We start from the raw sequence: 17,421 nt of genomic DNA on the forward strand, positions 1-17,421 counted from the left end.
ATGTTTGAAGTGAACAATAGCTGAAGCTCTTGATTTGCATCTGCATTGTGCTGCTGTCAAGGGATTGGCTGATTTAGAGAACTGCATGAAACAGCAAGTGTGTGGGTGTACCTAATAAAGTGACTGAGTGTATTACTCTTCAGCTTGACACTTGACTTTTTAATCTCAAAAGGTATGAGAGTACTTGGGTTGAGATATGACATGCAGCCAAAATGAAGTTAGTGGTGGGTTTTGGGGGGGGGTTGGGCACATTGTCATGGACACGGCTATTATACTGGGTATTCTGTTTTGTATTTTTTTTTTCCTCCAGATGCTGACTGTCCATTGAAGGAGGCGAGCAGTCAGAGAATCCCAAGACTCACAGTGAAGGTGATGCCTCTGTGGCAGCTAAAAAATTCCAGATTTCAGTAAACACATCATCACACAGCCACCTTTCTCAGTCTGAAAACAAGGAGACCAGCGGGCCTTCACTTTGTATTGAAGGCCACTAAGAAATTCACTGCATAAATGTAATTTATGTAAGGAATAAAACACAATGGGGCTTGCTGTTAGAGGAAACTAATTTACAAGGTTGTGGTGTGATCTATTACTATTTCGATGCTGATTATTTTGCTACAATGTCATGTCGCAAAGTGTTTTTTTCCATCTTATTCCTTAGTGATTTACCAACAGTTACCTTTTATTTATTAATAAATGGCATGTCATACTTTGTATTCGTTTATAGGTACATTTAATGTTGTAGAATGTCTAAGTTAGTTAGTTCTTTGTCTTATGTTATTGCAGTGATTAACAGTCTCTTACCAGCCTCTCTTGATTCTCTCTTGAAGTTAATTAATAGGATGTAACAGTGTAGTTGTCATGTTACAGAGAAAGTCCTGTGTTCTGGAGATTTTCTTGTGGTGGACTTACTTTGACTCACAGGACTCCATCCATAAATGTTAAATAGAAATTTCCTGACGGCAAGCTTCATTAATGATTTTTTTTTAAAAAAATCTGTTTTTATTATTAGCGTTATATAGATAATCTATTATGCAAGTTACTGTGAATGAGAATGTTATATAAACAATACTGCTATAATAAGTGCATTAACATAAACCTGTGAAGGGAATTACAGTCAATCTGAGCCGTAAAGTTACAGAAAATGAGCCACACATTTAAGAATTCAGCAGCACTGTGGTATAAACAATACAGATGTAAAATTAGCTACAGGGTGTGGGTTTTTTTTTTTCTTTCTCTGGAATACAGTATTTTGAGAGGAACCGGATACGAGTATGATCAAAAGGCCAGTCCTAATCACAGCACATTCTTTCTTAAGGATTTCCTTTAAACAGATATAATAATATTCATCTGTGGTATGGTTCAGTCTGTGAGGGTTTTCTTATTAAAGGGAGGATAATGAGTACTGACTTATAGAAGTGCACTTACATGAAGGCTATGTTTGTACTGATTATAATACATGGGTAGTGTAAAAACATGAAACTAAGCATATCAAGCTTGCTTTATCAGGGGAAGAGATGGGAACGAACTGCCTCCTAGTGGCAGAATGAGGTGTGTAGAATGTTATCTTGGAACATCTGCTAGAAATAGCTCAACAGATACAGAAACTGAAGCTTGGCAAAATGTACTGAACTGAATTGCTTTGAAAGATTTTATTTAATTAATTTCAGTACTGTGTGTGTGTGTGTGTGTGTGTGTGTGTGTGTGTGTGTGTGTGTGTGTGTGTCAGGCACGAGAGCACTGTCTTTCTCTTCTCCAGGCATCTCTGACTAACCACAGAGGCACAACAGATCAGATATACAGGTATTGTCCAGGATTTCTTCTTCATCAGCAAACAGCATACAGGTCTGCTAATCACGTCATAACTTTTATTGTCTGCTGTCCAAATGAGGAAAATGCACCAGCTAATTCCTCTAAAGTACTACAGCGCTTTTTTTTTTTAATATATATGTACTTAATTTTAACACTTACCGGTAGATTGTGATGTACAGTACTGTGCAAAAGTCTTAGGCACATGTAAAGAAATGATGTAGACCAAAAATGGATTTAAAAAATAATGAAATGAAATGTTTCCACATAAAAAAAAAAATACTCTAAACAGCGGTAAGCCATGATAAGTGAAACAAAGTCAATATTTGATGTCAGACAACCCTTTGCTTAAAAAAAATGGTAGCCTCAGGTACAATGAGTGCAGTTTTATAAGGAAATGAGCTGTAGGTTTTACTGAGCATCTTGCAGAACCAGCGACAGTTCTTCTAACACTTGTTTCTTAATTTTGCAGCAAAATCCAGTAGCCTTCATTATGCTTTTTTTTTTTTTTTAAATCTGAAAAGTGGTCTCTTATGTAATATGCTGCTCAGATACAAAAAAATGTTTCTGTAATATTTAATTTTGTGCTGGAAAATGAATGTTTGGAACTCCTAAAATGTTTTTGTACTGACTCGATAATGTAGAAGTCATAAAATAGAAATCTGTCCCAAAGTTTGTATAGAAAAAAATAGGGTACCTAAGACTTTTGCACAGTACTGTACTTTTTAACCTTTCATAGTTACATTTAATATTCTAATTTTCCTTGATCCATGTTTTTGAAGTGTTTCTTTGTCCTTCATAACAGGTTGTCTGTGAAGCCTAAAAAGTCTCCATTAATCTGAAAACACAGTTAAAATCATACTTCAGAATTAAAACACTTGAGTAATAGACTGCCTTGATTTTAAATAAACATGGTCAGATATTTTAGGATTTTTCATCTAGACACCTTGTACAATGTTTAATGTGTTGTCTTTATTTCCAACTCCACTTCCTGTGCTGTACCTCCTCTACAGCTCTCATCCACTTTCCATGGCTGTTGAAATAGAGCACGAAGTGTTCCGATCTTGCAAGTCTGCAAACCTGTATAAGGCTGCAGTTCTCAAGAGAGTGAGTGTGTTTGGGTCTAATTCCTCATATTATCCAATTATATAAAAGTGCCCATTACATATACTTTATGAACTGTTTGATTTTGCTGCATGGGTGGCACGGTGGTGTAGTGGTTAGTGCTGTCGCCTCACAGCAAGAAGGTCCGGGTTCGAGCCCTGTGGCCGGTGAGGGCCTTTCTGTGCGGAGTTTGCATGTTCTCCCCGTGTCCGCGTGGGTTTCCTCCGGGTGCTCCGGTTTCTCCCACAGTCCAAAGACGTGCAGGTTAGGTTAACTGGTGACTCTAAATTGACCGTAGGTGTGAATGTGAGTGTGAATGGTTGTCCGTGTCTATGTGTCAGCCCTGTGATGACCTGGCGACTTGTCCAGGGTGTACCCCGCCTTTCGCCTGTAGTCAGCTGGGATAGGCTCCAGCTTGCCTGCGACCCTGTAGAACAGGATAAAGCGGCTAGAGATAATGAGATGAGATGATTTTGCTGCAAAGATGCGCATAAACAAGAAGGGAGCTCCAAAATGTGAGCAAAGCATTGTGCACATCAGTGGTACTGTATGCAGAGGAATGGAACCAGATGTGAACTTCTGCTGTTGTAGCCTATCAACCACAAGGACCAACGTGTTGTGAATTCTGAGATGCTTTTCTGCTCACCACAGTTGCATGAAGGTGTTATTTAAGTTACTGTAGCCTTCCTGTCCGTTCGTACCAGTCTGCCCATTCTCCAATGCCTTCTCTCATCCCAAAAAAAAATTCTTGTTTTTTCACCACTTTGTGTAAACTCAAGACTGTTGTGCATGAAAATCCATATGGTGAGCTGCCACATGATTGGTAGACTGGATAATTGCATGAATGAATAGGTGTACAGGTGTTGCTATTAAAGTGGCCAGTGAATATACATGATAGCTTGTGACAAACTAATGGAAAATACTTTTGAAAAAATGTACATGCTGTTAGCATTTTGGATAAATGTGCATGGCATGGGTTTGTTTATTTATTTATTGCGTGAGTGAATCTAGTATTGTTAGAAAAAAACAGTACATAAATATATAAAAATATAAGTATTTAAATCAGTATGCATTTATTCTTTAACTTTAGTGAATACCTACTGTATGTATATGTTTATAAAGCTTACTTGTAAGACACCCCTGTATACTGTAGTTCTTCTGACTTGCTGCTTGGCATCAGAAGTTCGGTGAAGATCAGATGAACATAAGTGGAGACCATGTTCGCCAATCAGGTGAAGACTTCACAGAAGTGAAGTCCTCTTAATTCAGCATAACCAAATGCATGTAAACATCATAGAAACATCCACCAGCATGAGTAGAGAGAGATGTGTTGAGCAGACTCATGGTGAGAGCCACGATTCTGGAATGATTTGCTCTAGACGTTTTGTCACAAAATGAAGGAAAGGATTTTATCGGCATGTGTTTGGTAACCATTCCAGTGATTCTGGGCGGCAGTAGAATATTTCCTTTATTGAGCAATAGAACCTGAACGTATAATCTACTGTCCAGGTAGCAGAGCTGAAGAAAGATGCCGATGATGCTGTAGTGCCACCTGTGGACGAGAATGGAGAAGCATGTAGCGCCAGTGCCGATGAAGAGAAAAGGAAGATGATTAAAGAAGCAGCCTCCTCTTCTTCCTCATCTATCCCTGAAGATCAGCTGGGCTTTACATCAGCCTCTCAGATCTATTCAGTAAGAAATGTTTTGTCTTATGGCTCTATTTCTAAAGATATGAAAGATGAATCTGTTCTGAAGGCATTCTATACTGACTGGAAGGATGGTTGGTTCCTCACGATGAATGGTAGTTCTAGAAGTAACAAAACTACGACAACACACACCAATGAAAAAAGACTGAATCAAGAAAAAAACAGCTATTATCAGATATGGCAATAAGGCATTAGTTTCATAGTATCATTAGTACAAAGAATGTATCAAAGCCAAAGAGGGGAAGACTTGAGGAATCTGGTGAATGAGTATGATTTTCATAAAGCATGAAGGTGTGAGCTGTTCTAGAAAAATAACTCATGACCGCATGGTGTGATCCAGCCCAATGCAAAGTGGCTTATTTTCCTATAACGGCATATCCCCAAGTGTTTTATTCCTCTTATACCACAGCAATGTGCCAATGATTACAATTTTCAATTTATTAATGAACTACAGTGCCTTGAAAAAGTATTCATACCCCTTGAACTTCTTCACATTTTTCCACCTTACAACCATGAACTTAAAAGTTTTTTTTTTATTGAGATTTTATGTGATAGACCAACACAGAGTAGCACATAATTGTGAAGTGAAACGAAAATGATAAATGGTCTTCAAAATTTTAAACAAATAAAAATCTGAAAAATGTGGTGTGCATTAGTATTCAGCCCCCTGTACTCTGATACCTCTAAATACAATCCAGTGCAATCAATTGCCTTCAGAAGCCATCTAATTAGTTAAGAGAGTCCTACTGTGTGTAATTTACTCTCAGCATAAATACACTTGTTCTGTGAAGGCCTCAGTGGTTTGTTAGAGAACACTGAAGAACAAACAGCATCATGAAGACCAAAGAACTCACCAGACAGGTCAGGGATAAAGTTCTGGAGAAGTTTAAAGCAGGGTTAGGTTATAAAAAAAATATCCCAAGCTCTGAACATCTCAAGAAGCACTGTTCAATCCATCATTCAAAACTGGAAAAAGTATGGCACAACTGCAAACCTACCAAGACATGGCCATCCACCTAAACTGACAGAGCGAGCAAGGAGAGCACTGGTCAGAGAAGCAGCCAAGAGGCCCATGATCACTCTGGAGGAGCTGCAGAAATCCACAGCTCAGGTGGGAGAATCTGTGCACAGGACAACTATAAGTCATACACTCCACAAATCTAGCCTTTTTGGAAGAGTGGCAAGAAGAAAGCCATTGTTGAAAGACAGGCATAAGAAGTCCCGTTTGCAGTTTGCCAGAAGCCATGTAGGAGACACAGCAAACATGTGGAAGAAGGTGCTTTGGTCAGATGAGACCAAAGTTGAACTTTTTGGCCTAAATGCAAAGCGCTATGTGTGGCGGAAAACCAACACTGCTTATCACCCTGCACGCACCATCCCCACAGTGAAACATGGTGGTGGCAGCATCATGCTATGGGGATGCTTTTCTTCAGCAGGGACAGGGAAGCTGGTCAGAGTTGATGGGAAGAGGGATGGAGCTAAATACAGAGCAATCCTGGAAGAAAACCTGTTGGAGGCTGCAAAAGACTTGAGACTGGGAAGGAGATTCACCTTCCAGCAAGACAATGACCCTAAACATACAGCCAGAGCTACAATGGAATGGTTTAGATCAAAGAATATTCATGTGTTAGAATGGCCCAGTCAAAGTCCAGACCTAAATCCCATTGAGCATCTGTGGCAAGACTTGAAATCTCCATCCAGTCTGGCTGAGCTTGAGCTATTTTGCAAAGAAGAATGGGCAAAAATTTCAGTGTCTAGATGTGCAAAGCTGGTAGAGACATACCACAAAAGACTTGCAGCTGTAATTGCAGCAAAAGGTGGCTCTACAAAGTATTGACACAGGGGGGCTGAATACTAATGCACATCACATTTTTCAGATTTTTATTTGTTTAAAATTTTGAAGACCATTTATCATTTTTGTTTCACTTCACAATTATGTGCTACTCTGTGTTGGTCTATCACATAACATCTCAATAAAAAACTTTTAAGTTCATGGTTGTAAGGTGGAAAAATGTGAAAAAGTTCAAGGGGTATGAATACTTTTTCAAGGTACTGTACATGTCATTCTTTTTAACCATTTATAGGGACATTTAATGTTGTGGAGCAGCAATTGGAGTAAAATGCAAGTAGGTTCCTGTCATGACTTGCATTACAACAGCTGTATGCAGTCATTCACTCATCAGCTTCTCTTCTTTCCTTAAAAAATGTAATTTGTCATGTTCCCAAGAAATCTGAAAATGCAAACCCCTTTACTCTGAAGACTTTCTTGTGGCGGAAAACTTTCTGACTTTTCCATAGATTTTTCATAAGTGTTCTTTTTCAAGATAGCTTCGTAGAATTGATTATACAGTTTTGTTATATAATGGATTCTTAATCAGGTTATTATTAGTCTTAGATTATGTGTTGAGTCTGCCATATAGGTCCTTGAGATTTGAATTGTGACTCTACAACCTCGTTTCCAAAAAAAAGGAACAATAAAAACAGAATGTGATGATTTGCAAATCATGAAAACCCTGTATTTCATTGAAAATTCAACAAAGACAACATAAGAAATTTTATTGTTTTTTTTTTAAATAGAAATTAGTACTCAGTTTGAATTTGATGTCTTCAATGTGTTTCAAAAAAATTGGGATGGGGCATGTTTACCGCTGTGTTGCATCGCCTGTACTTTTAACAACACTCCTTAAAAATTTGGGAACTGAGGAGACCAATTGCTGTAGTTTTGGAAGTGAAATATTGTCCCATTCTTGCTTGATATAGGATTTCAGCTACTCGACATTCTCCTTTGTCCTATTTTGCACTTCATAATGCGCCAAATGTTTCAATGGAAGACAGATCTGGACTGCAGGCAGGCCAGTTTAGCACCCAGACTCAAAGAAGCCATGCAGTTGTAATACATGCAGAATGTGGTTTGGCATTGTTTTTCTGAAATAAGCAAGGCTGAAAAAGACGTCATCTGGATGGCAGCATGTTGCTCCAAAACCTGTATATATCATTCAGTATTAATGATGCTTTCCCAGATGTGTAAGCTACCCATGTCATGTGCACTAATGCCCCCCATATAGATGCTAGCTTTTGAACTGTACATTGATGAGTTGGATGGTCCTTCTCCTCTTTAGCCTGGAGGATGTGGTGTCCATGATTTCCAAAAAGAATTTCAACTTTTGATTTGTCAGACGTCGGGACAATTTTCCACTTCGCCTCAGTCCATCATAAAAGAGCTCAGGCCCAGAGAAGGTGGCAGTGTGTCTGGATATTGTTTATATATGGCTTTAACTTGCATTTGTGGATGTAGTAATGAACTGTTTTCACAGATGATGGGTTTCTGAAGTGTTCCTGAGCCCATACAGAGATTTCCATTAAAGACACATGTCTGCTTTTAATGCAGTGTCACCTGAGGGCCTGAAGATCACAGGCATCCAATGTCAGTTTTCAGTCCTATCTTTTGCATACTGACATTTCTCCAGATTCTTTGAATCTTTTAATAATATTATGTACCATAAATCAGGGGTTCTCAACCTTTTCTGCCTTGAGGCCCACCTATTCATACTTGTAATGAATTGGGGCCCATTAAAAAGATCCCTAATTATTTTGGCTCATCTATTCTATTAGAATCTAATAATCTATTGTAAAGTGTATTAACAGAATGCAACATCACTTCCTGTCACAGAGGGGGGCCCAGGACTTAAATAAGTGCAATAAAAACAAACTCTTTTAATTGTAGGTATTGTATTCAAAACTATATGGACGTGCCAGAAGCCAACATAAAATCATGCATGCAGGGCATTCTCAGTCAAAAGAGTTTAATGATCCAAAAGTGGAGTCTGGTCCATTAATATGAGAACTTATTGCCATGTTTGTGTACAGCAAACAAGCAAGTTATTAAAGCCAAGAAGTGCACTCAAAAGAAGTGGATATAGAAACCACTCACTGGGATACATCCTTACACACTAACAAAGAAGGATTTTCCTATGAGTTGGAAAATTATCCATCCATTGAGTTCCCTGACATCTCAAACTACCTGGTGCTGCAGACATCATTCTACATGGACAAACAGATGAAAACCTGGAAGGGCATTGAGGCATGCAACTTTTTATATATGGCTGGGTTAAAGATCTGGGGATCAGGACACTACAAGATAGATGGCGTTAGACTGATCTAAGTGCAGGAAGAGTGTTTATTAGCAGGTGTGATATTTAAGTCAAGTTTATTTTTGTAGCGCTTTTAACAGTAGACATTGTCGCAAAGCAGCTTTACAGAGAATTAAAGACTTCCAACATGAGCTAATTTATCGACAGTGGCAAGGAAAATCTCCCTCAGACAACATGAGGAAGAAACCTTGAGAGGAACCAGACTCAAAAGGGAACCCACCCTCATTTGGGTGATGACCGATAACGTGATTATAAATAACTCGCTTGTATAACTGTGTCCTATAGAGTCACAAAGTATAACTGCGTAACCAGGAAATTCATTATAGTTTTAAAATGAAGTCTGTTTTGTTGAAGTTATAAACTGTTCATTGACTGAAACTTGAGTGCAAAACTTTTCATGACAACTGCAATCCTAAAGTTAGCAAGTCAACTGTAGTCCTCGGACATAAATGCCTTCCTTTAAGTGTCCAGAGGGTCTTCCAAGTGTGTGTGTGTGTGTGTTTTTTTTTTTTTTTAACAAAAGCAGAATCATAAAACAGAGTATTTCAGGGATGAGAATTTTCCGCCGATCGGCGGATTTCCGACTTTTTCAGACCAAAATGATCGTTTTTGAGATCGATGTAAATCCGTTGAGAAATTTTCGGGGGGTATGGTTAACGATCTGTGGTCACCTTAAAACGTCTTGATTCTTGGTGGGCTCCGGGTTAACACACTCGAGTCTTTCGACATGTCGTAATTAACATTCACTTTTGCGACAATGTTCGACTTATTTGCGGTAGAATTTTCGGGAAATCGCGTGCAGTGTATAAACACAAGTGCGCATGCTCTCCATGCGTGGCTTGCAATCACCATTCACTGACCGTACACACTGTTTGACGATACGCATTGATAACATTGGAAAGGCACGTATTTAGGCGGGATATTTTAGCATATCGAAAATGGCAAAAGTCCTAGATAAGAAAGAAGAGGATCGAGTGAGGGAGATTGATAAAGGTGCAGGAATAAAGAACTGTTTTCGATGGGCTTGGTTAGAAAGAACACTGAATGTCGAAATCACAACGAAGCTCGGTGATCACATACGGAAAATAGACGTCCCAGGAAAAGTACTTTGCTCATTGTGTTCTGACATGATAAACTACGCTAGTAGAGGGACAAGGACTATCGAACTTCACATACACACCAAAAAACACAAAGGTAGGTCGAAAATTATTTTGCCTGTTCAATGATTCATTATATTTATAATGTATATCGCACGAATCAATGCCATGGTGTGTGTGTGTGTGTGTGTGTACAATATGTATGTGTGTGTATATAATCAAATACATGTCATATATAAGTGTGTATTTTTTATAAATGGGGTTAGCTTATCTAATGTAGCATGTTGGGGAGAATCATAGTATCGTATCTATACTTCTGATAAAATTTTAGGTATGATACCATGTATAACTCTCCTACTTATTGCTCATTTCATAGGGGGACGAGGGGGAATGCTGGTATGTGCCGCGCGGGAGCGTCTGCCCAAATTTTTTAGGCCGAGATGAACTTAGTTTTTGATTTTAAAAATTTTCCAATATGTAATGCCAATTGTACATGCCTGTTCTTTAATTCAAAATCACCATCTTGATCTTCAAATTGACCATATGGTATATGTATTACATTACACAACATCCTGTCCAGATAAAACCTAGTTAGTACACACAACAGTTGAAAGGGAAGTGATAAGTGATGTTGAACGTTGCCTGCTTAATATGCAAGACCTCCTGCTACCATGATAAGATCAGAAGAAAGCTTAAGAGAATTATATGATAGAACTTTTTTTCTGGTTTGCACTTCATTTTAAAAGATTAGAGTATTCAAAGACATGAATAGCAAAAATGCAGAAATATAATACTGTAGAGCTCGTTTATATTAAAAGGTGCATTTGATTTTTTTGAAATCAAATGTGAATTGATTAAAAACAAGTCTCTTGTACCATATTAATCATTTTTCACCTGGTAGTCCACCAAAAAGGGGAATTTATTTCCAAATAAATTGCAACTTTTTGCTGATAAAATTAATGGTTTTGGGGTAAAAAAAAAAAAAAGCCAAAAATCATTAGCTCCCGCCCCCTGGGCCCCCACCGGGGCTCTGCCCCTGGGCCCCGCTGGGTGCCTGTGGCCCCCAAACCCCCGGCTTTTTTCAGACTTTTTTAATATTTTTCATTTTCATCCCTGGTATTTAAATAGTGTTATAAACATGCCTAGAAACAAACGTGACAGTGATCATGATGATACTTCGCAAATCCTTTGTGAAAACAGCTTCCGTATCTGTGCTGATTGTGCTCAAATCAGCGTCAGGTGATTCCTATAACGGTCAGGTCCCAAGCGCATGCACAACACGCTCTGTGAGCGCACATGGCCGCTCGAGCTGTGCCAGACTCAAGTGTGCAAAGGTGTGACAATCAAGTGTTCACTGGCTGTGTGACCACAACTTTTAGCTCACGTGTATATCGCCATCACAATAGCTCATTTTCATCAATAACCCATCGCAAAGCATCGCAAACTGTAGTGTGACCGTAGCTTAATGAGATGGATGTGACGTCGGATGCAACCCAGCAATTGTACCCTACTATGAGTAAAAATTAGCTTCAACTTTAAAAAAAAAAATTGCAGCCCGCTAGATGGCGCTTCTGGGCCGCAGTCCAGTGGTTGAGAAACACTGCTATAGATGATGTGATCCCCAAATTCTTTGCAATTTTACATTGAGGAACGTTATTACCTCACCCGGGACGGAGTCCACCAGGGGCCAAGGTATTGTTTTCGGTGGGGTTTCTTTCTTTCTTTCTTTCTTTCTTTCTTTCTTTCTTTCTTTCGTTAGCAACATTACGGGAAAACAGCTGGACCAATCTTCATGAAACTTTCAGGATAGATGGGTATTGGTCTCAAATAGAACCTCCAACATTTTGAGGGTCATCCAGTCAAGGTCACCAAAAAGGTCAAAATCATTTTTGTTTTCGCGATATCTTCCTTCATATTCATCGTATTTACTTCAAATCAAATCCAAAATGTTCATCTTTCAATTGTGCTTCCATTGATGTGATACATGATGGGGTATCTCTCATAGTTTTCTTAGCGGTTGGGGGTCAAATGTCTGGGGGGGGGTCAAGGTCATTGCTAAAATTTGCATATTTACCATTATAACTCAAACGGTTAGAGATGGAGAGGTGTTTATCATTATCAACATATAGGAAGTCACATATGCATTTTCATTTGGCACTATGACCTTTGACCTGTGTGTGTGTGTGTGTGTGTGTGTGTGTGTGTGTGTGTGTGTGTGTGTGTGTGTGTGTGTGTGTGTGTGAACAATCTAGTGTCTAGACGGCTGCACCGATTGAATTCAAATTTTCACGGTAGGTGGGCAATGGTCCGTAGATTACCAGATTTCAATTTTGGAATAATTGGGTCAAGTTGAAGGTCAAGGTCACTGGAAAGGTCAACCCATCCATCCATTATCTGTAGCCGCTTTCGGTCAAAATAACTTTCCATTATAATTCAAAAAGGGTTGCTGATAGACATATGTTTACTATTATGAGCATATAAGGAACTCCCATATGGCCTTTCATTTGGCACCATTATCTTTGACCTTGAGTGACCTTGAAAGGTCAAACTCAAGGTCATGGATTTTCATAGGACTATAACCTGACAGCTGATGATTGAGAAATATTACCATTATCAACATATACAGTGGCATGCAAAAGTTTGAGCACCCTTGCTGAAAATGTCTGTTACTGTGAATAGTTAAGTGAGCAGAAGATGAACTGATCACCAAAAGGCATAAAGGTAAAGATGACACATTTCTTTAATATTTTCCGCAATATTACATTTTTATTTCTATCATTTACAGGCATAAAATACCAAAAAAATGAAAAGGATCTGAAGCATAAGTTTGGGCACCTGACATGGTCAATACTTAGTAACACCCCCCTTTGGCAAGTATTACAGCTTGTAAACACTTTTTGTAGCCAGCTAATAATCTTTCAGTTCTTACCTGGGGGATTTTCGTGCCTTCGTCCTTGCGAAAGGCTTCCAGTTCTACAAGTTTCTTGGGCTGTCTTGCATGCACTGCTCTTTTGAGATCTATCCACAGATTTTCAATGATGTTTAGGTCAGGGGACTGTGAGGGCCATGGCAAAATCTTCAGCTTGTGCCTCTTGAGGTATTCCATTGTAGATTTTGAGGTGTGTTTTGGATCATCGTCTTATTGTAGGACCCATCCTCTTTTTAACTTCAACTTTTTATTACAGATGGTGTGATGTTTGCTTCCAGAGTTTGCTGGTATTTATTCGAATCCATGCTTCCCTTGACCAATGAAATGTGCCCTGTGCCACTGTCTGCAACACAACCCCAAAGCATGATCGATCCACACCCATGCTTCAGAGTTGGAGAGGTGTTCTTTTCCTGGAATTTGGCACCCTTTTTTCTCCAAACATACCTTTGCACATTGTGGCCAAAAAGTTCGATTTTGATTTCATCAGTCCACAAGACTTGTTTCCAAAATGTATCAGGCTTACTTAGATGTTCATTTGCAAACTTCAGACACTGAATTTTGTGGCTAGGACACAGGAAAGGTTTTCTTCTGATGACTCTCTCATGAAGGTCATATTTGTTCAGGTGCCGCTGCATAGTAGAACAGTGCACCACCACTCCAGGGTCTGCTAAATCTTTCTGAAGGTCTTTTGCAGTCAAGCAGGGTTTTTATTTGCCTTTCTAGCAATCCAACGAGCAGTTCTTTCAGAAAGTTTTCTTCATCTTCCAGACCTCACCTTGATCTCCACTGTTTCTGTTAACTGCCATTTCTTAATAACATTACAATCTGAAGAAGCAACTACCTGAAAACACTTTGCTATGTTCTTGTAGCCTTCTCCTGCTTTGTGAGCATCAATTATTTTATTATTCAGAATGCGAGGGAGTTGCTTAGAGGAGCCCATGGCTGTTGATTTTAGGGACAAGTCTGAGGAGTCAGAGAATTTATACAGCTTTGAAATCTGCATCATCTGACCTTTCCTAATGAAGAATTTGAACAAGCCACAGCTTAATAAGCTAATTAAGGTCTGGAACCTTGGTAAAAGTTACCTGAGAACTCAAATGTATTGGGGTGCCCAAACTTTCGCATGGTGTTCCTTTTCTTTTTTCATTCTCCAATTGTACAAAACAAAAATAATACACACATCCTGCATAAACTGCTGAAAAGAAATGTCTCGTCTTTACCTTTTATGCCTTTTGGTGCTCAGTTCATCTTCTGCTCACTTAACTATTCACAGTAACAGACATTTTCAGCAAGGGTGCCCAAACTTTTGCATGCCACTGTAGGTATAAAATAAGTGCTGCTGGGTGAGGTTTGTTTTGCCTGGCAACACTTGTTCTTAAAGGAGATGCACAGAACCTTTATTTTTAAATAAATTTCTGAGTGGATAGTATCTCCATCCTTGACTCTTGTATGCTGCATAAATGGGAATTTAAAAAATATATTTTTGAGAGTTAAAATCGACCACAAAGTTGGCATTCGAGCTGCCCCACTGAACCAGCCAGCCCTGCATACATGACGTCACAGCAGTAACCAGTTTTAAGGCCAAGGCCTTTGACAGCTATAGACCAAAGTCATATAAATAATTATTTATGGTGAAGGTAAGAAAGACCGTTACCGACTTGCTCAACTAGGACTGATTTGACTTAATTGATTGTGGATTGACTCTCATTAAAACAGGATAGGTGTTATAACTTATGTAACATACATGTACATGCATGCATTTTCACTGATAAAACATAAAAGGCTAATTAAATAATCAAATGAACTGAGACAATCACTTTCTGAAGCAAATTAAATAATCTTATACCGGTAACTTTAAAACACAATACAAGTCAAGTTTATTTCTATAGCGCTTTTAACAACAGACATTGTCGCAAAGCAGCTTTACAGAATTTGAATGACCGCAAACATAAGCCAATTTCATCCCCAATCTATCCCCAGTGATTAAGCCCGTGGCGATGGTGACAAGGAAAAACTCCCTCAGACAACATGAGGAAGAAACCTCGAGAGGAACCAAACCCAAAAGGGAACCTATCCCCACTTGGCTGACAACAGACAACATGATTACTGTATAACATTAACAGTTTTAACATGAAGTCAGTTTCATTGATGTTATAACTCTTCATTGATGGAAACTTGAGTGCAAACTGTTCATGACAACTGCAGTCCTAAAGTTAGCAAGTCAACTGTAGTTCTCAGCCATAAGATCATTACTGTAAGTGTCCAGAGCATCTTCCAAGTTTGACTTTTGACTGTCCATATGGGGCCATCTTCCACAGGAGCCATGTGATGAGACTCCGACCAGACATAGGGCATCAGGATGGATCAGGCAGGTCCGAGGAGCAGAAGAGGTCAGCATCTCGATCTCAGGATTGACATGTAACTCACATACCTGCAAACTCGTCGCTTTTCAGCGAAATTCGCTGTTTTGCAAACAAAATAGGTCATTCTCGTGATTCATCTAGATCCGAAGAGTTTTTTTTTTTTTTGGGGGGGGGGATCAGCGGTGGATGGAACTTTCAGTAAAATGGGATTGCCATCTTCACAAGAGTCATTTGGCCAATCACGCGCTACTCATTTGGCCAATCACACGCTACTCATTTGGCCAATCACAAACATCCAAGTCAATCCATCTTTCCCACGGCGAACTAAACCTTTGCCTGACTAAACCACAGACAGTAAACATACGACCTGCGTCAGAGACTTCAGAGATCTATGGACACTAGTGACAGACTTGAGGTAAGTCTCGTTATCTGCCAACAATGTAATATGCTGTGTAAATTAAACTTGGTTTGTCAAAGATAATCCTACTTTAGCAACGTTACGTGTGTTGTGACATGAAACCTTTTCCAACATGTTTAACGTTATACATAATGCAGGGCTGCCAACTTTTCAAAATTCCTTGGAGTGAGATTTTTTTTTGGGGGGGGGTCAATGGCAAAATTTTTCCGCATACCACGCAGTAAGTGGGAATTTTGTATTCAGTTTGATATTCACTTGTCCCCCTGCATTCTGGTGTTTTGTTTGTGGGTCGTCCAGCTGGAGATGGACAATAAAGGGGGGGGTTGAGATTTTGGATTTAGTAGATGTTCCTGCATTCTGGTGGATTTTTGGAGTGGCCTGCTGTGCCATACCTACATTCTTACACACCCTGACTTGCCAGGCCTTCAGCTTGTGGCCAACAAAAGCACCAAGTTTTGGCTTAAAAGCCCCCACACTAGAAAACTACAGATGACTGCCAATGTTCCTGTAGCCCTATAGACCTGTGTTTCAGATTTAAAGGCAAGTTCATGTTTGAAAATATTACATCAGCTAAGCCTAAACACCTTCTGAATTGAAACTAAATGTTAAGTTTTTAATAACTGTTGCAAAAATAAGATTGTCCCTCACTGACTATTCATTATGCATTTAAGGGCTTTCCCCACCACTGGGTTCAGCAGAAGATTGGCATGGGGAAAAATATCAACAGCAAAAGAACAACTAAAATGCTTAAACAGGAAGCAAAATGTGCATGTGCTACAAGAAACATTAAAATGATTAAGTTTGAACAGTATTGAAACACAAAAAGCTGAACCTTGGCCATAGGTGGGAATGTGCACACAAAGTTGGGCTTAAAAATTTTGGTCATTCTTAAATAAGCTATATTAATATATTTCTTATTAATTTATTTCTTATCTATGTTTCTTATTAGTAATAGAGCATTCATCAGGGCCTGTTATCTGACAAATATTCTCTACCTGTCTTGCCCTCTTTGAAACCCTGTCTCCTCAGTATATTGTTCTTTTTTTTTAATTATTCACAACAAGTTCAAGTTCTTTGATATTACAGGTGACCATGCTTTATTTACTTTAACTGAGCAATTACATACATCATAAATAATTAAAAATAAATACCCTGTAAATAAACAATAGGTATGGTGGCTAATGGCTGTTCTTGCATTTGTAATATTATCTCTTACTTGCTTTATTTTACAACATTTCCAGTATGGCTTCAAATAAAGTCATAAAGTATGATAACGCACAGTAAACAAACTAAAAATGCGCCTTAATAAACGTGTGCTAAGGAGGTGCTTTCCCGTGCTGCTTGTTGGGGAAGATAGAGGCTGCGGCACAGCAGTAGGCCTATAATGATTTAGCATGCCTAGTACACAGCTCTCGAAATGGCATTAAATATTCTCACAACACTTATAGGCTAAAACGATTAAGAAACTTTATACAAGTTCATAATTATGCCAGTAACGCCACACATCGGCGTACATATGTACAAACCTGTCTGAGACACCCGTCTTCAACTCGGATACCTTCTTCTCCCTCCTCTTCCTCTAAATTGACGGTAGGCAATTATCCAACTTCCAGCGAGTGCAGCATCATTAGATGCGCCACCTACCATAGGGGAGTGTGTACAGAAGGGAACACCTCTCTGTCTGTTTAGCCGTGCATAAGGCGTAATTGATCGATCACAAGTGGTTGGCGCGACGCAATAGGTAGCCTAGATCAGATAGATAAACTAGATTTTTTTCTAGCGTGAGAAATCGGAGGTATGGCGTGTGAGCGTGTGAAGACAGTCAAATGCGTGTGTCTCACGCTCAT

The 17,421-nt window shown here is 39.1% G+C and overlaps 1 protein-coding gene across 9 annotated transcripts in view; it reads left to right on the forward strand.

Annotated features, from left to right (window-relative positions):
* The window catches only part of recql5 (RecQ helicase-like 5), a 141,450-nt gene that overhangs the window by 77,697 nt on the left and 46,332 nt on the right, over positions 1-17,421 (forward strand). For 4 of the 9 annotated variants that reach the window (XR_009650851.1, XM_060901499.1, XM_060901500.1 and 1 more), the window contains 4 exons: positions 311-369; positions 1,727-1,800; positions 2,820-2,913; positions 4,420-4,602. Coding sequence is in view for 5 of the 9 variants with exons in the window: in XM_060901499.1 (XP_060757482.1) it covers positions 311-369; positions 1,727-1,800; positions 2,820-2,913; positions 4,420-4,602 (410 nt within the window). In the remaining 4 variants the exon portion in view is untranslated. Of the gene's footprint in view, positions 1-310; positions 370-1,726; positions 1,801-2,819; positions 2,914-4,419; positions 4,603-7,930; positions 8,206-15,111; positions 15,792-17,421 lie in introns of those variants that run through there. The other 5 variants (XR_009650849.1, XR_009650850.1, XM_060901502.1 and 2 more) reach the window with 4 other exon arrangements.

This window comes from Neoarius graeffei, chromosome 20, assembly GCF_027579695.1.
Source record: "Neoarius graeffei isolate fNeoGra1 chromosome 20, fNeoGra1.pri, whole genome shotgun sequence".
Taxonomy (NCBI): domain Eukaryota; kingdom Metazoa; phylum Chordata; class Actinopteri; order Siluriformes; family Ariidae; genus Neoarius; species Neoarius graeffei.